This window comes from Equus asinus, chromosome 5 (genome assembly GCF_041296235.1).
Source record: "Equus asinus isolate D_3611 breed Donkey chromosome 5, EquAss-T2T_v2, whole genome shotgun sequence".
Taxonomy (NCBI): domain Eukaryota; kingdom Metazoa; phylum Chordata; class Mammalia; order Perissodactyla; family Equidae; genus Equus; species Equus asinus.
In genome coordinates this window covers 96896607-96917700 of record NC_091794.1, presented here as the reverse complement: position 1 = coordinate 96917700, position 21094 = coordinate 96896607, and the positions used below count along the sequence as shown (strand labels likewise).

General features: G+C 40.3%; 2 protein-coding genes across 3 annotated transcripts in view; one reads left to right on the top strand and one right to left on the bottom strand.

Annotated features, from left to right (window-relative positions):
* The window catches only part of KDM1A (lysine demethylase 1A), a 56724-nt gene continuing 35630 nt past the window's right edge, over positions 1–21094 (top strand). Inside the window, exons 1-2 of one of the 2 annotated variants that reach the window (XM_014855097.3) lie at positions 1–498; positions 9076–9241. In XM_014855097.3, the coding sequence (XP_014710583.3) occupies positions 148–498; positions 9076–9241 (517 nt within the window). In that variant the 5' untranslated portion in view covers positions 1–147. The remainder of the gene's footprint in view (positions 499–9075; positions 9242–21094) is intronic. The other variant, XM_070510726.1, reaches the window with a different exon arrangement.
* Positions 16274–21094, bottom strand: part of LUZP1 (leucine zipper protein 1) — a 126497-nt gene continuing 121676 nt past the window's right edge. Inside the window, exons 7-8 of the transcript XR_011503572.1 lie at positions 19084–19278; positions 16274–18600 (exon numbers count right to left, since the gene is read on the bottom strand). The gene's annotated coding sequence lies outside the window, so the exon portion shown is untranslated. The remainder of the gene's footprint in view (positions 18601–19083; positions 19279–21094) is intronic.

The following is a 21094-nucleotide window of genomic DNA, read 5'->3' as shown; positions in this document are numbered from 1 at the left end:
CCGACGCCGCGGGAGCGCGCTCGGCGCGTGCGTGCGCGGCGGCGGTTGGCGGCGCGCGGACTGCGTGAGGCGAGGCGACGCGGCCCCGGCCCCACGGACCGACGGACCGAGCGGCCCTCGCGGCCGTCGGCGGCCAGGCGGCCCGAGATGTTGTCTGGAAAGAAGGCGGCGGCGGCGGCGGCGGCAGCGGCGGCGGCGGCGGCCGGGGCGGAGGCCGGCTCCGGGGCCGCGGGCGGCGCGGAGAACGGCTCGGAGGTGGCCGCGCCGCCCGCGGGCCTGTCGGGCCCTGCCGAGGGCGGGCCGGGGGCGGCCGGGGAGCGCACGCCCCGCAAGAAGGAGCCTCCGCGGGCCTCGCCGCCTGGGGGCCTGGCCGAGCCGCCGGGATCCGCCGGGCCGCAAGCCGGGCCTACCGTGGTGCCTGGATCTGCGACCCCCATGGAAACGGGCATCGCGGAGACTCCGGAGGGGCGGCGCACCAGCCGGCGCAAGCGGGCGAAGGTGAGCCCGACCCCCGCCCTCCAACCGCAGCCCCGGGGCCCCGCTTCCCCGGGTTGTCCAGCCCGGCCGCACCCCGGGACCCGCTCGTGGTCCCCCGCCCACCCGGACCTCCCACTGGCTGGCTGGGGGCGGGGTTGGGGTAGGGGGGGCTCTCGGCCTGCGGTCCCCGCGGCCTTTGTGCGGGGCCCGGGCCGCCCTGGGCAGGGGGACGGATGGGCGGGGCGTGTTATTCCTCTCGCCCTGTGCCCCTCTTCGTCGTCTTGTCTGGGAAAGATGGCTCCCCGACGTGGAGTCACGGCTGGCGTTGTCGGAGACAGCCCTTGTGCCGCCCCAGCTGTGTCTGGACGCGTTTCCGCTGGGAGCACCTCGGGGCTGCGGGGTGATGCTCAAGACGCGGCCTTAGCCGAGGACACCGGAAAGGAAGGGACGTTTTATCTTGCGCCCTTGCTGTGTACTAGGAGTTCTGCCCTTTTCCCCAGCGATCTTTGGGCGTAGGTTTTTACAGGTGAGGAAGCCGATTAAGAGGGCTCGTATTCATTAGTCAAGGTGCAAATATAAGGCGAGGAGAGGATTTATCACAGAACAGTGTGTGCAGACAGTAGCTGCCTCGCGTCTCTGGGCGCCAAATGCCGTGTTCACAGTGTCACCAACGTCTTATTTTTGCTAAACACGGACGGGCAGCTGTTGTTAGCCCCATTTTAGGGGTGAGTAAACTGAGGCACACAGTTTAAGCAGCTTCCCTAAAGTCACACAGCTAGGTAAGTGGTGGAACTGGAATGTAAGCCCTACAGTTAGGCTGGGATAGGTGGCACCAGCCTGTGAAACAAAGGACCACATGGGTCACCAACAGTGCGGGGCGCCAGGGCAGCACGAGGGCACAGACCTTAGACTTGGGCCTTTTCTGGAGATTTCATGGTCCAGTTGAAAAAACTGGAAATATATATACATGTGATTTTTAAATAAGTATTTTAAATCGTGCAGTTTGTGTAATTTATGGATAGAATGAGTTTTCTACCTATATATAGTTTTTAAGTGGGGATGCCGAGTCAGTGTGTATGAGGAGCTTCTTGAGATGAGCATTACCCAGACTGAGCACCTTCAGATTGAGCTGCCCACTTGAGAGATTTCTCTCCGAGAATCAATACGCTGTGCTGAGTAAAAGGAGGAAAGGTTTGGGGGCCTTTTACGGAAGCATGGGTTAGAGCAGAGATTGGTGATTCCCCGACTCTCGGAAATGAAATAGAGGGCAGAAGCCCAGGAGGGTTTTTATTTTACTGTTTCAATAGAAGATGTGGCCAGAAGCCATGTGATAGTTTGTAAAAACAGGTTTATAAAGATAATTCACGTACTATAAAATTTATCATTTTTTAGTGTACAATTCAGTGGTTTTTAGCATATTCACATAGTTGTGGCAACCAGCACCACAGTTAATTTTAGGGCATTTTTCATCACTCCCAAAAGACTTGGCAGTCACTCCCCATTCCCCGTTACCCCCAGCCGCTGGCAGCCACTAATTTACTTTGTGTCTCTGGATCTGCCTATTCTGGACATTTTATATAAATGGGATCATATACTATGTGGCCTTTGTGTCTGGCTTTAGCATGTTTTCAAGGTTCCTCCATGTTGTAGTACTTCCATTTACTACTTGATAACTATGGCCAAATGGTATCCCATTCTATGGATATACCGCATTTTGTTTATCCATGCATCATTTGATGGACATGTGGGTTGTTTCTACTTTTTGGCTATTATGAAGAAAGCTGCTGTGAATATTTGTGTACAGTTTTTTGTGTGAACATATGCTTTCATTTCTCTTGGATATATACCTGGGAGTGGAATTGTTGGGTCGTATGGTATCTCTGTGTTTAGCTTTTTGAGGAACTGCCAGTTTCCCACAGCAGCAGCACCATTTTACATTCCCACCAGCAGTGTATGAGGATTCCAATTTCTCCCTGTCCTTATCAACACTTGATAATGTCTGTCTTTTTATTATAGCCATTCTAGTGGATGTGAAGTGGTATCATTGTGGCTTTGATGTGTATTACCCTAATGATGTTGAGCATCTTTTCTTGTGCTTATTTACCATTCGTATATCTTTGGTGAAATGTCTATTCAAATCCTGGGCTCATTTTTAAATTGGGTTGTCTTTTTTATTATTGAGTAGAGTTCTTTATATATGTGATTACAGAAGTTTTAAATTTTGATGTCCAGTTTATGTGGTTTTTTTCTTTTGTCTGTTTCGCTTCTGGTATTATATCTAAGAAACCACTGCCTAAGCCAGTGTCATGGAGATTTACTCCTGTGTTTTCTGCTAAGAGTTTTATAGGTTCAGGTCTATGATCATTTTGGAGTTAATTTTTGCATATGGTACGAGGTAGGGGGTCAGCTTCATTCTTTTGCGTGTTGATATCCACCTGTCCCAGCACAATTTGTTGAAAACTCTTCTCTTCCACTTTGAATGGTTGGTTCCCTGTTGATTGACCATAAATGTAAGGGTTTATTTCTGAACTCTTGGTTCTATCCCATTGACATATACTTCTGTCCTTATGTACCACACTGACCTGATTACTGTTGCTTTGCAGTTAAGTTTTGAAATCAGAAAGTGTGAGCTCTCCAACTTTGTTCTTTTTCAAGATTGTTTTGGCTATTTGGTGTCCCTTGCATTTCCATGTGAATTTTAGGATCAGTTTATCAGTTTCTGCAAAAAAGATAGCTGAGATTCTGGTTGGGATTGTGTTGAATCTGTGGATCAATTTGGGGTATGCTATAAGATTTCTGTCTTTGTAATTCTCCTGTTTATTTTAATTCCTGTTATCCTGTTTTCCATTGAGATTAGCTCTGAAACTCTCAAAAGAGAAATGGGTTATGTGTTTATTTTGGGGAGCAACTGGAAAGTAAGGAACTAGAGAAACTGACCTATTCATGGCTGGTCTTAAGAGCCAGAGGAAACAGACCTCAAGGGAGTAAAAAGCAAGCTGAGTCCAGCATAGACAGGCCTTGCTTTAGGAAGTTCTGAGGTGTATACAGGGGATATATCTATATTTTATGGCCTGGGAGCTTATTCAGTTTTGGGACTCCTTTTTTAAAAATTGTATGTGGGGACTGGCCCTGTGGCCGAGTGGTTAAGTTTACACGCTCCGCTTCGGCCGCCCCAGGTTTTGCCAGTTCGGATGTTGGGCGGGGACATGGCACCGCTCATCAGGCCATGCTGAGGCGGCGTCCCATATAGCACAACCAGAGGTACTCACAACTAGGACATACATCTGTGTACTGGAGGGCTTTGGGGAGAAGAAGGAGGAAAAAAAGATTGGCAACAGATGTTAGCTCAAGTGCCAATCTTTAAAAAAAAAATTGTGTGTGTGTGTGTGTGTCTGATTACTTATGTAATCAAAATTAGGTTCAGGGTATTGGGAGTCAATGCACTTGAGGGTCCCTGAAGCTTAAGTTTCATTGGATTCGGAATAAATTCACCTCTCTGTGTGCTAACATGGCAGAATACTTAAGGTGTGAAATTGATAAATTGGGTTGGGACTTTAGGAATGCCACACAGCTTCAGGAATGGCAGCTTTGAGCTGGGCCTTGAAAAAGGGTAGAATTTAGAAAAGTTTTCTGGAAAACGATGGACTTTTGGAGTTATTCTTCCTGTGATTCGTTTTCCTCAGGAAAATAAACCCTACCTTGTAAGGTTATTAGGTTTAGATATAATGTAAACAAAATGCTTATTGCAGTGTCTGGCATATAGTAAGTAGGTGCCCAGTAATTAAGTACTACCGGTGGAGAAAAGGAAATGAAAAATGCTTGGACTATAATACAAAGTGGTTTGAGAAGCAACAGGGAGTCCAGAGTGGACAAGTGAACATTGAGCACAGTGAGCAAGTGAATTTAATTGGAAGTGAGGTTTTTCTAGGAGCATGATAAATTGGAGGGATCAGTAGTGTTCGGGTTGTAAAGCTGTATCTAGGTTGCAGAGAGCCGAACACTACGTCTGTGCTGTCCAGTGTGGTAGCCGCTAGCCACATAAGGCCTTGGAGCACTTACTGTGTGGCTAGTATGACTGAGGAAACTGAATTTTTTTTTTTTAAAGATTTTATTTATTTCCTTTTTCTCCCCAAAGCCCCCCGGTACATAGTTATATATTTCAGCTGTGGGTCCTTCTAGTTGTGGCATGTGGGATGCCCCCTCAGCGTGGCTTGATGAGTGGTGCCATGTCCGTGCATAGGATCCGAACCGGCAAAACCCTGGGCCGCTGAAGCAGAGCGCGCAAAGTTAACCACTCGGCCACGGGGCTGGCCCCATAGCAAACGGAATTTTTAAGTTTAATTTAAACTTAAATTGCCACATGGTAAGTGCTCAAATAGCCACATGTAGCTAGGGCTACCTTGTTGGAAGCACAGATGCCGAACATTTCCATTATCACAGAAAATTCTGAGACAGCCCTGCACGAGACTATGAAGTGCAGACCGTGAGTGCACTGAGAATTCAGAGAAAGGAAAGATAGGTTTATGGATTTGGAATCATCAGGGAATAATTTGTGGAGGAGGTGGGCCTTGACTTTCCGGCAGTGGATTACCGGGGAAAGCGGGGAGTAGCTTCTGGCGAGTTGAGGGATGGGGAGAACAGCAGCAGTGAGGAGTTTTGTTGTTGTTGTTGTTGTTTTTGCTTGCTTTTTTTAAAGATATTGTTTTTCCTTTTTCTCCCAAAGCCCCTGGTACATAGTTCTGTATTTTAATTGTGGGTCCTTCTAGTTGTGGCATGTGGGACGCCGCCTCAGCGTGGCCTGACGAGCGGTGTCATGTCCGCGCCCAGGACTCGAACCGGCGAAACCCAAGTGGAGTGCGTGAACTTAACCACTCCACGGACCGGCCCCGCATTGAGGATTTTTTGACTAGCGTGTTAGAAAATGATTAGAGGTAAATTTGCGTAGTTAAAGCCAGAGAGTTTGTATGCTAGTTTGAAAAATTTGCATTCATCAGTTAAGCTATCTGAAAATATGTATTTAGAAAATGAATCTGGCATTTGTGCCCTAGGTGAATTAAAAGGAAGAAAGATTAAAACAAAAAAGACTGGAGCTTTAAGGTGATTGGGAAGGGAATGAATCATTGTAGCAAGGGTGTGGGAGAGAAGGGAGAAGCTAGAGATGTAAGTTTGAGAGCCTCTGTGTAAAGGGAAGAGTAATGACCCTGCTGACTCAGCTCTGCCTGTTGGCACATCTTTTGTCCTTGATTGTAAGTGGTTGTAGAGCCTCTGAAGTCTTTGAGGATTTTACCGAGGAACGAGAGATCCCTAATCCTCTGTGTTCGAAGTATCTGTTCCTTTTCTTCGGGGAATAGTTTTTACTTTTTAGACTTTGTATGATTCTTTTAGATGTTTTTTTAACTTTTTTCTTAAGCAGAGGAACTTTTTTACAAAATAAAACTTTATGCAAAATCCCCAAATAAAATACTTGCCTGTTTCATATTAAGAAGCTTAAATTTATAACATTTATTTTAGTTCTCAGTCTTTGAGAAAATGAGATTATTTTGATAGAGCCAAATTTGAGAATGGAGATTAAGCAAAATAGTTGTGGTATTGTTTCAGCCTCAGAATCCTCTTTTATTTCTGTATTTTGTTTATGAAATATTGTGAAGATCCAGTACTGATTGATAAGCAATGCAAAAGGTTGGGGTTTTTTGTTTTTGTTTTTGTCTTTTAGCTTGCCTTGTCATCTCAGGACACTCTCTCACTTGAGCAGAGATGGCAGAATAACTTTCATTCTTAGGTTTACCCAAAATTGAGTTACCCAAGCAGTACAAGTTCATGTGTTGGTGGTCTCTAAAGGATTATGGTTTGATTTAACGCATACGCGTGTGTATTTATTCCTTTTAAAAATACATTTAAAAATTAATAAATGAAATCCCAAAGAATCCTAGGGTTCTGTGGAACACAATTTTTTTGTTGTTGTTTTTAAATATTAGCTTTAGATATTCTTATTCCTACCTCTAGGTATTTTTCTAATGTTTTTTTTTTTCCTGAAAACTAAAAACACTCAGGACCAGCCTTTTCCAAGTGTATTCCTTGTTAGTAGTTATTACTTCATCAAAACATTGGATTAAACAATGTTAAAAAGATTGTTTTTGCTGCCAGACTTCCTCAGGACCTCTAATGTGCATTGTGACTCTCCTAGAGGGGGCCTGTAAAGAATGTGGTGTTTCCCAAATTTGATCTTGGATTCCTTTTTCCTCCAGAGAGCACAGTGTCTTATGGAACATCCTTTGGGAAAAGCTGAACTGCTGCAGTAGAAAGGGTCTTACTGTTTTCGCTGGTCTCAGAATTTGCACATTGCCCAGTTCCATAGGAGACACTGGTTAAGTCATTATTGATTGAAAGGATAAGGTTGATGAGCAGGGGATTAAAGTGCTGAATCTTTGGGGTAGGAAGGTGTCACGCGCTGCTGAGGGGTAAAAAGAAAAGCAACTGCATACTATAAACATATGTTACATTTTCTGACCCTTCTCCCTCTTTGAAAATTTTTCCCTCCTAGCTGCTTTTTTACCAGCTGTCCTGAGGTCTATTCCTACAGTCTATCTCAGGCAAGTAGGGTGAGGTTTAGTATGTACATTTCTGGAGATTTTCTTGTGAAGTCTCTCTATGAGATGGTCACCTGATCTTTTGTTTGCAGCTGATGTTTCAGTTTACTGTGGGCAGGGAGCTTCATTCATAATCGTTTTCTCCAGTGTCCCATATACTCAGTGTTCAGTATTTCATAGATGAATATAATTATTCACATGTTAAATGAGATTCTTAGAGCATGGGTCAGAACTGTTCCATTTATCCTTAATTTTTGTTTCCATTTTCTTTTTTTAAGATTGGCACCTGAGCTAACATCTGTTGCCAATCCTTCTTTTTTTTCCGCCTTTCTTCTTCTCCCCAAAGCCCCCCAGCACATAGTTAGATATTCTAGTTGTAGGTCCTTCTAGTTGTGCTGTGTGGGACGCCACCTCAACATGGCCTGAAGAGTGGTGCCATGTTCGCACCCAGGATCCAAACCGGTGAGACCCTGGGCCGCCAAAGCAGAGTGCTTGAACTTAACCACTCGGCCACGGGGCGGCCCCCTCTACTTTTTTTTTTTTTTGGTGTGAGGAAGATTGGCCCTGACTGTTGCCAGTCTTCCTCTTTTCGCTTGAGGAACGTTGTTGCTGAGCTCACGTCTGTGCCAATCTTCCTCTATTTTTGTGGGATGCTGCCACAGTGTGGCTTGATGAGCAGTGCTAGGTCTGCGCCAGGGATCTGAACCTGCGAACTGTGCGCTGCTGAAGCAGAGTGCACAGACTTAACCACGATGCCACCGGGCTGGCCCATTTCCATTTTCTAAGCGAATCCATGTTTTCAGTAAAACTCTTACCTCCCCTGGCCACTCATTCCCTGTCCCCCAAATCCTGTGGTCATGTCATTTAAAAAAAAAGAAGTAGAAAAAGACAAATATAAAAGCAACTAGCAATCTGGAGCTATTTCAAAGATATTTCAGAAGTTACAGTAGATTACATTCATTGTAATCCACAGGACTACTCATTTCAGAAATCTAGTAAATCAGGTTTACGTGGAAGCCATGTTGTCTTTGCTCTCTCCCCACATCTAATAAATTGTTTTTATTTCTTTCATTTTATCTTTTCATTGAATCTGAAATAATCAGAGAGTTGTTTCTGTGGCTTCCTTGAATCTTTAGTAGGGTGGGAGTCACATTAACAATTTGACAGTGTTCCAAGCTTGATGACTATTTGTAATAGCATATTACATGTTTGGCAAACCGGCCCACAGTAATCTTCCATATCTTAAGTTGCTTGCACCCCCACCTCCCCGTGAAGCATTCACTAAGACTGCTTCCTCTTTGTACTTATCCCCTGGTTCTCTCCTTTCATAACTAGAGTGAATTAATGTTAAGTCTCGTAGCCTCCCTTTCCACATCACTTACTCCTTAATATGTTGTAGTAAGGCTTCTTTGCTCTCATCATTCAGCTCTCTTAGATCACCGGTTATTGTATAAGCAAGTGTACCTTTTCATAACTGCAGTTTGACTTTTGCCATTCGCCGTCCCCACCGTCTCCCTGTTTGGTTTCTGGAATTCCTTTGCTGTTTTCCCATGGAGTAGTGATTAGAAGTACAGGCTTGGCACTGGACAGACTTGTTATTCTAGTTAACTGTCTTTGTGCCCAACTGAGGATTATTTTAGTCTTGTATTGGAACTTCCGGTATGTGGACAAGATGTATGCACGCACCTATATACACACACACGCATACATGTACACACACACATTTTTAAAGGAATTTAGAAGTTATAGAGAGCCTCAGGATCATTGATCTGAATGTCAGTACTATCATGTAAAAGTTACAGATTGGGCTAAATCTGAACTGGCACAAGATTGTTTCATGAGAGATTTTGTTTTTAATTATTATTATAAACTAGCTTGTTCCGTGTTTTTTGCTTATTTCGCTTAAAATTTGAAGTTAAAAAGCAATTCACATTCACTGGTGGTTCCAAATTGAGTCCTTGATTTTCGATGTTCACTGTATTTAGCTTTCCCTGGTATAATCTCCATATAGGTAGAGTACAGAGAGATGGATGAAAGCTTGGCGAACCTCTCAGAAGATGAATATTATTCCGAAGAAGAGAGAAATGCTAAAGCTGAGAAGGAAAAGAAGCTTCCCCCACCACCCCCTCAAGCCCCACCTGAGGAAGAAAATGAAAGTGAGCCTGAAGAACCATCTGGTGAGTTGTAGTAACCAATCACAGTTCTGGATTTATTCCTATTATGTCTTTATCTGGTTTATATTCTGATACTGGTCGTGTGTGTCTTAGTGTGTGTATGTAGGCATATATACACACACACATATACAAACATACATGCATAGTGGCACTGATAGTCTTTTTGTGTGTGTCTGTACATATATGGGAGGAGAGTAAAGAATGGGAGTGAAAGGATGGTGGCAGCATAAGACAGTTGGAAAGTTGGAGAAAATAAACAATTAGAGAAAACACACAAAAAGACAAATCCAAAGAACCAAACGTCTCAGTGGTAACTTTGATTCAGAATTTAGAGATAGAATGGTTCAGAAATTATTCTGGCTAAATTTTGCATTTACCACATGGTTAGGTACTTTCTGGTAAAACCTTCACAGTGTGGGGTCAGTTTTGAGAAGGGTCTTTTCCTGGTGAACAAATACATTCTGAGGTCAAAGAGGAAAGGCCTAGGTGCCTCTTGTTTAGTTGTTGAAGCCTCTGATCAAAGGAATGGTACAAGAAAAGGCTGTGAAGAGACTCTAAGCTCACACAGTCTTTCTTATGACGTGGAAGGATTATTGCAGTCTGTAGTCTTGGTTTCAGAGCTTCGAACATCTTTAAAGAATTCTCCTTAACACCCCCCTGCCCGAGTCCTGCTGTGTTTACCTGACGAATCAGGGATGCCCTTCTGTTTTGGAGAGACCAAACAAAAGTAGAATCTTAGTTAATTTTTCATATCTTCTGTCCTTAATGGTATTTTACTAACTCTTCTTGGCTTTGAGTTTTTGCCAGGTTCGTCTCCTTAAAATGCTTTTTATATTTCCAATTGCTTCAGGCCTATTCACCTTACCAACTCTTTTAGTCATGCGCCTTTTAAAAACAAAATGCTTGTTTCAAACCCCGTATGCTGTATCTTGCGTGACTATCATAGGTGCGTATTTCATTTGAGAAGTTTTATCTTTTGTTTTAGCCTTTTTTTAAAGGTTTTTCCTCTTGTGTGATATTATAAAAATCAACAGAAGTTAATTTTATTTTTGAAAAAAGGATTATTACTGATGTATCACTTGAGAGGATTTCAAGTCAGGTGTTAATTTAAACTTAGATTTGGAACTTATGAAACATCTGGCTAAAACTCTCAAAAATAAAAATTTGTAATTTACAGTAATTGTAATAAAGTCTAATAAAAGACTACAGTTTGAGAACATTTGGAAAAGGTAGATTAGATTCCAGATTCAATTCATCTCAAGAATTGGGCTTTCTAAGAACGATTTTCCTAAAACTTTCTTAAAATGACTTCTTGGACGACTCCGTGTTGGTAGTAGTGTATCACCTTTGGGACTAATGTCCTTGAGGCCAGTGTGGTTTCTCTGTGCTTCAGCGACATCTCTCTGTTGGTGTTGGGTTTTGCCTCCTGTTTGTAGTCTTTTACATTTGGTCTCTTTCCTTCTTTCTGTCCTCACCTCCAGCTCTTCCCTTGACTCTTCTGTGTATCTTCTTTTCTTTGTGCCTTTCTCTTCTTCTGCCTTTGCTGTAGACTAGCTAATGAGATACGTGGGAATAATCCTTTTGATAGTTGTCGTAGCTCAAGAGGCTGCTCCTCTCTTAGTTCAGGAGCTCCAGGTGTTATTCAGTAGATGATCTCGTATCTCACATGCTGCCTCTGCCTCTTTTTTGTGTGGTTGTCAGTGTTTCCAGTAAATAACTGATTTACCATAGATAGGTACCGAGCTGATACACACTTTCTTTGTCCTCTGAAAATTTTATTTAATTAATTAATTTTTTTAAAGATTGGCGTCTGAGCTAACATCTGTTGCCAATCTTTTTATTTTTCTTCTTCTCCCCTAGGCCCCCCAAGTACACAGTTGTATATTCTAGTTGTAGGTCCTTCTGGTTGTGCTATGTGGGACACCTCCTCAGCGTGGCCTGATGAGCGGTGCCGTGTCTGAACCCAGGATCTGAACCTGGGCCGCCAAAGCGGAGCGCGCGAACTTAACCACTCGGCCATGGGGTCAGCTCCCTGTCCTCTGAAAATTTTAAACCAAATCTTAGTTTGTTTTCTTTCTCATGAAGAGGTTTTTAGTTTTTCTTTTTCTGTGAATGTCAGGCACTGTTAGCACAAAATGTACATATCTTAGCAAAGGGCCCTAGGATTTGGGGGAATGTCTTTATACTGTTATGTTCTAGTTAATTTTAATCCAGTGGTTTAATTTAAGTGTTATCTTAGTATTTTTGGAGAAAGTTAAAGTTTTGTTTCTTAAGTTTAGGATATATTCAATGCTCATAGATGTGTTGATAACAGCCAAAACTTTCCAATATATTATTTGTACTTATGAAAATAAAGTTATTTTTCTTTTAAAGCAACTTAAAATTTTAAAAAATTCCAGGGCGAGTTAGGGAAGTACTTTTCCCAGAAAAGTAGTGGCAATTTATCGGCCTATGTAATTTAGAAATAGGTTGGGCCCTGATGGTGAATCATAAAATATTATCAGGTGAGTTCACATGTTTAGAAACTGTCCAGAGTTTCCAAATCTCTTGTCTTAAAACCAGTTCTTTGTTTTTTTTGTTTTTTTTTTTTTTGAGAAAGATTAGCCCTGAGCTAACATCTGCTGCCAATCCTCCTCTTTTTTGCTGAGGAAGACTGGCCCTGAGGTAACATCCGTGCCTGTCTTCCTCTACTTTATATGTGAGACGCCTTCCACAGCATGGCTTGCCGAGTGGTGCCATGTCCACACCCGGGATCCCAAACCCTGGGCCGGCAAAGTGGAATGTGTGTGCTTCACAGCTATGCCACTGGGCTGGCCCCAGAACCAGTTCTTAGACTTGAGTTTTCACTTAAAAATTGAATGAAAGCATCGCCATGTGGATATCTTAAAATGCTGAGAGAAGATGTGGGTCTGGTTCTTTACCACATCTTTTCTTCATCTCAATCATTTCAGTTAATAACAAGAAATTAACTTAAAATATATTTCTATAAGAAATTAACTTAAAATATATATCTTAAAATATATTTGAATACATTTTGTTCTTACCAACTTTTAAATTTGTTAGAAAATTTTGCTTTGCTTTCCGCAGTGTAAACCTTAAGAGTAAAATATTTTTGTTAATTATGAAAGCACAGGGTCTTCTGAAGTCAGTGGGTCAAACGATTTGACTGGCGAAGGTTCCTCTGGGAGAGTTCTGGGAGGAGGCCAGAAAGGAAGGTGGGAGCCTTGGTTACCAGGCTAAGGAATTGGAACTCGATGTCCTTTGAGCACTGGGAGGGTGTGGTCATGGGTAGCACTGAGATTTTTTGAGTGAGGGACGTACCAAAATACATGTTTTGGAGAAATCAATCTGCTGTGCTGTGTGAGGGTGAGCTAGAGGGATGAGGAGACGGGGATGGGAGAGGTGACAGGCTGTTGGTAATCGAGTTTAGTGGATTTTGGTGAATGGAAAAATGTTCTCAAAACAAAGTTGAATTTTTATGGGAGTAAGAGTTTTGGGGGGGTTTTTTGGTTTGAATTTATTGGGAAGAAGTTCTCTGTTCTGGCTTAAACATTGTTTTTAGATTTGTCAGTTTTTGATGATAACAGTGTGACATGTAATCCTGTGGTAGTCACGTGGGTAAATAATGTTTTTTTCATACTAAGTATTGCTGCTTTTATTTAAAATCTAGCTAATTTGTTTTCTTAAGCATTTCCGTCTTTTTATATTTACTATACGCTTTGAATATATTCGTTTTAACAAATGATGGTTTTCTTTGGTTTCCTAGTACGTTTTTTATCAAGGCGAAAGTGTTCTTTAGGTCATGACGACTGAACCTGAACAGGTTGTCTCTGTAATTGAATGTTTGGTTATTAGTCGAGTCCCATGATAGTGGAGCGCCTGCAAAATACAGTAAAATCTCGGTTGGACTTGGCTGGTTTACAATAATTGCCCCTCTGTTAAAGTGTCCTTCTGCTGGGGGAAAAGGCATCTTTCCTTTCTTGGCTCAGCTGTTACCTCACGTACCTTAGATTATTCCTCAGAGAGATTTTCCTATATTAACTGATTTGCTAAGCACTTTGCTTTTTTATTTTCATACAAAAACACAATTTTTTTGCCTCCACTGCCTTTTAGCAGTTGAAATTTTCCATAAAAATCTTACTAGTAGTTCCTGGTTTTAAATTTTGTGTTGGATAACTGTTTAGGAACTCTAGTTTGGGAAGATATATTTCATTTGTGTTAGGAGTAACTTAGTGTTGTATAGCCTAAGACTTTCATGTAAACTTATCCTAAAATAAAATGAAGTTTGAAATGGGCTATTAAGATACCTTTCTCAAGATTTCTTCAAGTTAATGGATTTCCCAATGGAGACATCAAAAGTATGTTTAAATAAATAAATGTATATGTGTGTGTGTAAATACATATGCATGTATCTGTATGTATACCATTTTTTCCAGGCTCAGTGATGTGCTAATACTCTGTAATTAAGCTCAAAGGCATCTGTTAAACCATTGGTTAGCTCTTCAAATCAATTTTGTTAGATATAGTTATTAGATATGGTTAGCTGATCAGTGACAGCTCTGTATTATGATCTATTCTGTTGAATGACTGTGGGAAGAATCTCTTTATCTGCCTGTTTATATTCTTATAAGAATTCTTATAAGAATGTGAACAAAGGAAAATGCCTGCTGTCTTCCCTATTGTGCATGGTAATTTTGGATGTGTGTGTGGTGTGTGTTTGAAAGAGATATAGGCTGTTAAATTACAAAAATCATTGATGTGAGGAAGTGGTATGACAAAAAAATTGTGTGTGGTTTTAATAATTGGGGGCCCTGTTTATGTAGTAGTCATACTATAGGTTGAAAGTATTTTTAAAAAATCACATAAAAGGAGATGCAACCTCAATTATTAAAAAACTAAATTATAGAAAATATACAAAATATATGTGTATGAGTAGAAGAATTTAGCTTTAAATTCAATGATTTGATCACAAATACTATTATAATGAAAATACCCATATGACAAAAGATTGATGACCAAACATTTAATGAAGTGCTTATTCAATATAGGAAAAAATCTAAAAGACAGAATCTTTTGGACTATCATTTAGAACTTGGTATAATAGAATTTGAGCAGAGAAGAGTTGAAGATGGATTTCCTTACTTTAAAAGAAAGAATTAGGGGCCGGCCTGGTGGTGCACTGGTCAAGTTTGCACGTTCTGCTTTGGCGCCTTGGGAGTTCGCTGGTTCGGATCCGGGGTGCGGACCTATGCACCGCATGTTGAGCCATGCTGTGGCAGGGACATCCCACATATAAAGTAGAGGAAGATGAGCACACATGTTAGCTCAGGGCCAGTCTCCCTCAGCAAAAAGAGGAGGATTGACAGCAGATGTTAGCTCAAGGCCAGCTTTCCTCAGCAAAAGAAAGAAAGAAAGAAATAGTGGTCCTGATATTTGTATAGTGTTTTCATAGTTCTTTGTTTATAAGGTGCCTTGATCTTCCCTGTGAGGTGGTCGTACTGATTGCTGTAGCAAAAGGGCTAGGTTTGGCAGCATAGATAGTTATGGCCAGAGTCCAGGTGAATAATTTTGTTTCTTATGCTGTAACTATTCTCAAATGGCTTGTCTCAGGCTTTTCTCTCTGATTTCTCTCTCTGTGCCTACAAGTGCAGTCAGAGAGCAGGAGTTGCTTTAAGGTTTGGTGAGGATTGACTCAGATTATAGAATTCTTTCGCACAGGAAAGATCATAGAATTCTGTTGCACTCCTATACCCAGCAGGAGACCCTCTTTTGTAGATTTACTCGAAGTTGCTGGGAAATTCATTCTTGACAGAGTTGTTTATGTTACCCTTTTGGCCTGCTAGTGTCAAATAAGTGCCTGAAACCATTTGAGTTCTCATTATGTGAAGTACGATGCCTACATTTAGAAACAAACCTAGGATTAATTTCCTTGCCTTTTTTTTTTTTTTTTGGTGTAGCATTGTTTCAGTATTCTGATTTGGAACTGTGCTGCAGAATAACTTACTGGAGGGCTGGGGAAAAAAGGTCACAGGCTGAAAGGGTAATCCAGATCAATTCAACAAAATTTTTATATTTTTGAGAGTTAACTAAAAATGGACCAAGGTACATATTACTGTACAGTACATGGTCCCCACTCTCAGATAATTTATAGCCTAGTATGAGACAGAAATATATACATAAATGTGTAATAGAAAGCAAAATACTCTTAAATATTACATTTGATTATAAAAATTTGGAGACTTGGAGGCAGAAACAGTGGGAGGGAAGTACGTCTTCCCAAATCCTTCTTGGTTTACTGGAAGAATAAAAAAAGGTAGGATATTGGTAGTGTGGAAGGGAAAATTCTTTTTAAAATAAAACAGACATTTCTACACAAAATAAGATTTCCCCCAAATGTGACAGTTCCTTATTGACTTTATTCTATACACATTGATTGTAAAACTCCAGCGCTTTGTTGTGGGCATGGTGCTGGATTCTGAGGGTTCAAAGCTGAAAACTGGGTCCTCCGGCAAAGAATTCACAGACTCAGTTTAGGGTTACAGATATTAATAATTTGCTACAGTGAAGAAACAATACCAAAAAAGTGTATTCAATATATGGGAAGAACTCAGAAGTCGTTTTTAAATGTTTTTCCCAAAATTGGATTTTGGAAATTTTACATAAACATGAAGGAATGAAATTGGACTTTTAGGAAGCAGTCTGAGATCCTTGATTTTTGACTGTTCACTGCTTGTGGCTGATAAGAGCGCTTGGATCAGATGCTACCAGTTTGGTTGGTCTTTGAGAAATTGAGCTGCTTTTCTTAATGATTTCATTTCATTGATTATTTTGTTTTATTTTTTACTAAGACAATAGTAATTTGTAATAGTAATAGCAACTTTATTTTTATAATTTCCCTGATTTGTCTTTGCCACCATCCTTCATTTGGTCTGATCATGGTATAATAGAAGGACAGGATACTGTCTGTGGAGCTTTTCTCCTCTGCAAAATGGGGCTTGATATGAAGATCGAATGAGAAAATGAGAACTCCAGCTTTGTGTACAAACATCTTGTATTTATTAAACACAGAGTTGAACTAGGAATAAGGTGAATTGATTTTTTTTTCAGAAAATATCAGCTTAGGTTGTGGACTAGGTCGACATACATGTATACTCCATCACTTTTAAACTGGAAAAGGTTGGTAGTAGCCCATTTTTAATACCATGTCACTTAAAAAATAGGTCATTCTTTAAGCTTTTATATGTTAAATCATAGGAGGAGTGGCAAATCTTGGTACTTCTAATATAGATTTTCTCTCCTCAGAGAATAACATAATCGAAATCCATTATCGACGTATTGAGATATAACAAATGTTAACATTTTGCCATATTTACTGATCACAGAAATTTTAAACATATGAGGATATGGTTGTGTTTTTGTTTTTTGCATCTTCGATTTGAAGATTAGAAGAGCACATATGGTTAATTAATGCCCAGGAAATTTTATCTTCTTCATCGCAGGGCAGACTCAAATCCCATTTAAGATGGAAGAAGTCTCTAATCATGGTCCAGGAAGATGTAGATAGAGTTCTGAGAGACTGTTGCTTGAGCAGGAGAAGGAAAAGGATTCTCTCGTGGGGAAATTTACTCACAGTTATCAGTTGTGAAATGTTATAGTGGTTCTTTTAATAGCAGGTCCGGAATAAAGTTCAGTTTGGGCCTTTTTAAAAACAGGTGAATAACTAGAAAATAAACTTTGTTGTTTACTCAGACACACGTTAAGTACTTGAGCAATGTAATATAGCATCTGAATGTTCTTTGGAACATTTTGAAAAGTGAGCTACAAACCAAGACTTTGCAACAAAATAAGTAAGGAAAATCCCTACTATGGAACGTGGAGGGAAACAGCATGTGAAAAAGTCTGTTCTTCCCATTGGCTTCTGAAAACTTTGCTTTCCTCCCTTTTAGGATTTTTACTTTCTGTGGTATAGGATCCCTTCTGCTGAGCTGCTCGCTTCTGCCCCAGCCGCAAGCCTTCAGGCGCCATTCAGCAGTGCTGCTGCCCTTCCAGTGCTACACTGGGAAATTCCAGGCAGGCTCCTACCCCAAGCAGCACCATTTTCTTGCTTTCTAGACCTTAGTAAGGCTATCTGTTTTATTTTAGTATTTTAAATGACAGTGTAACCCTGGAATTGCTGCTCCAATTGGAACCCATAGATTTCATTTTGGATAATTTTGTTGGAGAGTATTGCTCAGTGTTAGCTGTGTTAAAATGCCTCTAATGTGCTCCAAAGGAACCCCTGAGGCTTTTCCTTCAGACTAATTTAGTCTACCTCTGTGAGCCTAATTTACTTTCCTTTACATTTCTTCGAACTGCTATAGATCATGTATTCTTCTGTCAAGAATCATAGTCAAAAGTTACAGGAAAGAGCTGCATCCACTGGTAGGCTTGAAGGTGTTTTTAAAGCTACTCTCAGTAGAGAGGATGGGGGCAGCACAAGGTGATGATGATCACCAATAACTCACTACCTTTCTCAATTTTTTTTTTAACTTTTCCCAGTCATTTATGATGATCAGTTCCTCTTTGAAACTGTGACTTTCCTTATGATATTAATCATACATGTACAACTGCTTCAAACTCTGAGCGTCTTACCTCCATGCTATTTTAAAAAGTCTTTTAGCCTCATTCTTACTTGTGAGTTCTAGTCTTTAATTTCCAACCATCTTTAGAGTATTTCCATTTAATTTTACTACCCTGCCTCCCAAATTTCCCATTTTGTCCATTGCATTACCACTCTTTCTGAACTTAAAAAAAACAACTTGGAATCATCTTGAAAGTCTCTCATCCCTTTTATCAAGCATGTTGTAAAGTCACGTATCTTTCTGTGCACGGCCTCTTTGATTTGTTACACCTTACCCATTTTCACTGTCACCTTTTTATTCTAGTGGATTTCACTACATGTCTAAATTATTTCAGTAGCCTTTTGATTGGATCTCCTTGATCTACGTTACCTTTTCCCTCTAATCCATCTGGTCCAAAGTGACCAGATTAGTTTAAATAAAGTGTCACTTGTTTTACTGCTTTCCTGCTGGAGATCATTCACTTCCTTCTCATTACTCTTAAGGTCGGTTTAGGTCTTGACGCTGAAGGTCGCCCATTTTGTCTGTCCTGCTTCATCTCCCACTGCTCTTGGAGATCATCTCCTTCATTAAGCAGGGTTCTCTGTGGTTTTTCTGCACTTGCCGTGGCTGTGCTTTTCTCCTTGCTTTTGTAAATGTTCTGGACCATGCTGGTGGTTTCACTGCCTCCCATCTACCTGATCTCTCTGGATTTGCTCAGAAAAGCTTCCCTGTTTCCCCAAGTCGCTGTTAGCTTGCTGTTTCCTAAAAAAAAAAAAAAAAAAATCTTTCTGTATACTTTTCATTTTTCCCCAGTTAGACTATAAGCCCTTTGAAAATAGGCACTCGCCCTATTCTACTTTTGTATTGGTGCTTGGCAGTTTTTGGATGGGTATTCAGAAAACATTTAGTTAGTGAGATTATTAAATAAGAAATTCAACTAGTGTGTTAATATAGTGGACGTTTCTGGTTCAAAGATGATTTTAGCTTTTGAGGTGTTTATTTCCTCTGCCAGTTTGTTGAGTTTAATTGAAATCAGTAGCTTGATGGTGACTTTTTTTCTGTAAATTTGGTAAAATTTTGATAAGTTGATTTTCTGTCTAAAAATCCTTATTTCCTAGAAGATTAGGAGTTTCTCACAATATTTGCAAAAGTTATCAATTTGAATGTGATTCCAGGAAACTAAATAGTCAAAATATGAATCTATTGGTCAGTATGTTCCTGGGAACAACAAACCAAGATTCTCACCTGCATGCTTGCCTGATAGAAGTGTTTGAAAGTCTCCGTAGACGCCTTTTAAGATGTTGGAAGGGTGGTCTCTCGAGAATTTGAATCAAAATGAGAGAACATCCAGTAGTATGACTGTAACTAAAATACTGCAGTCATCTTAAGAATAATTTCACAGATCTGCAGACGGTTCATTAGAGGAGAAATGAAAGGCTCCTATATAAGATAAAACAAAAAGATTGTATTTTCAGTTTGGAGAAGATATGCACAAATAACCTGTATTAAGGGTCTCTACTTCAAACTTGAGGATTTTGTGTGGTGGTGCACATGAAAACAAAAGGAGGTCTCCTGCGCAGGGTGCCAAAATCAAGGTGATGTTAAAAAATTGCTTTTGTATATTTTCATTTTCTGTTTTGAATTTGAGCTCATGGAAGATAACAACCGTACTTGCCTGCTGTTCTGTCTTTGTGCCACTGTCAGAAGCAGGGGCCTAGGCCAGAATGACCCAAAGAGCAAATGAATATGGCATTTTGTGTGTTCTAATCAAGACACAACCTGGATGGAAAGTTAGCTGAAAACATTTGTTTGTGTGTTTTTAAGAAAATGATGAACAATTGGTCTAGAATACCACTAATAAAGATGATGCTGTTTTCAGATGTCTTTGGAGACGTAGACATCTTCAGAATACTCATGAGTGTATTGTGATTAGAGAGAAAATAGCAACCTCATCTTTACTTCCAAACATGGTATAAACCTTCACCTAGTCAAGAGATAAATATATTGTTCCTTTACTTAATCTTAAGCACTTTCTGTTTTGTTTTCCATCATTTCTTAAATGTTTATATCACCTTGCTTGGTTTTCTCCTCTTTCTCTGCTGAAATGATCCTTTGGAGTTTCATTTCTTTCTTGACTTTCTGCTGTTAGGAGGGAGCTCTTTGAAAAGTCTTCCCAGGGTACTGAATATTTTCCATATTTCCTGCATATTTTTATCGAAGAAGAGTACCTTTATGAGAGTTTTGTTAGTTCCTTTTTTCAAAAGCAGAAGACAAAATAGACTGTCCTACCTTGTTGTACAGGAGCAACCTTGTTAACCTGTTGAGCACATAAGTCATGGGTAGGAGAGCCATATTTCTGTTAAGTACTATTGACAGAAAAAAGTCAGTCAAGAGAGCTACCTGTAGTTTAAAATAAACTAATTCATATATTGTGTATCATGTAGGGGGAGGAGGAAAATGATAGAAAGAGGAAGAATAAAGTAATTCAGACTTAATAGCTAGCTTGCAAGTGTTTTTTGTTTGTTCATTTTAGAAGTAGTGAAATGCCTTTATGACAAAAGACTGTTGCTTTCATTCTTTGCCAAGCCAGGAACGTAATTTGAGAGAGGAGCTATATTATTCCTAATGCCTAAATGTTATGCTTGGCAGCTGTATTTATTTCATTGTTCTGAGCCCCTCTCCATGCCTTTTTAAATACAATTCAATCTTCTCATCTAGCTTGGTTCTATTTAGAATCAGACAAAACAATGACAACAATTTTTTTTAACCCTAAAAGATTTTTTATGATTAAATCTAGACGTTATTAAGAATGAACATTTTTGATTCAAACTTCAGAAGTAAAAATTAAAAGGTAAGGCCTGCGTTTTCAAGATAAGTTTGTAGATTGGCTTTCATAATTGGAGTCATCTCTTCATCATTCTCTGCCCTTTTCCAAAGGCTGTAAACAACAAGTCATATACTTTGTGCCTTGTCTGAGAAGCGTAACCTAGAACCTAAAGGTCCCTTTAGACAAGAGCGTAATAAAATAATTTTAGAATGAGATTCTATTCTACCTTGTAAGAAGAGGATATACCTTCTAGCAACAAATTCTAATATTGTCAAAAATCATTTATATCTAAACACTTTCGTGTACTGAAAGATGAGATGTCATCTTAAGTCTCACAGACCTGGGAGCATTCTTACAGTAAGGGGGCTGTGTTAGTTTCACTTTCCTGCTCTCTTTTAACTCAAATGGTGGAATAATCAGTCTGCTTTC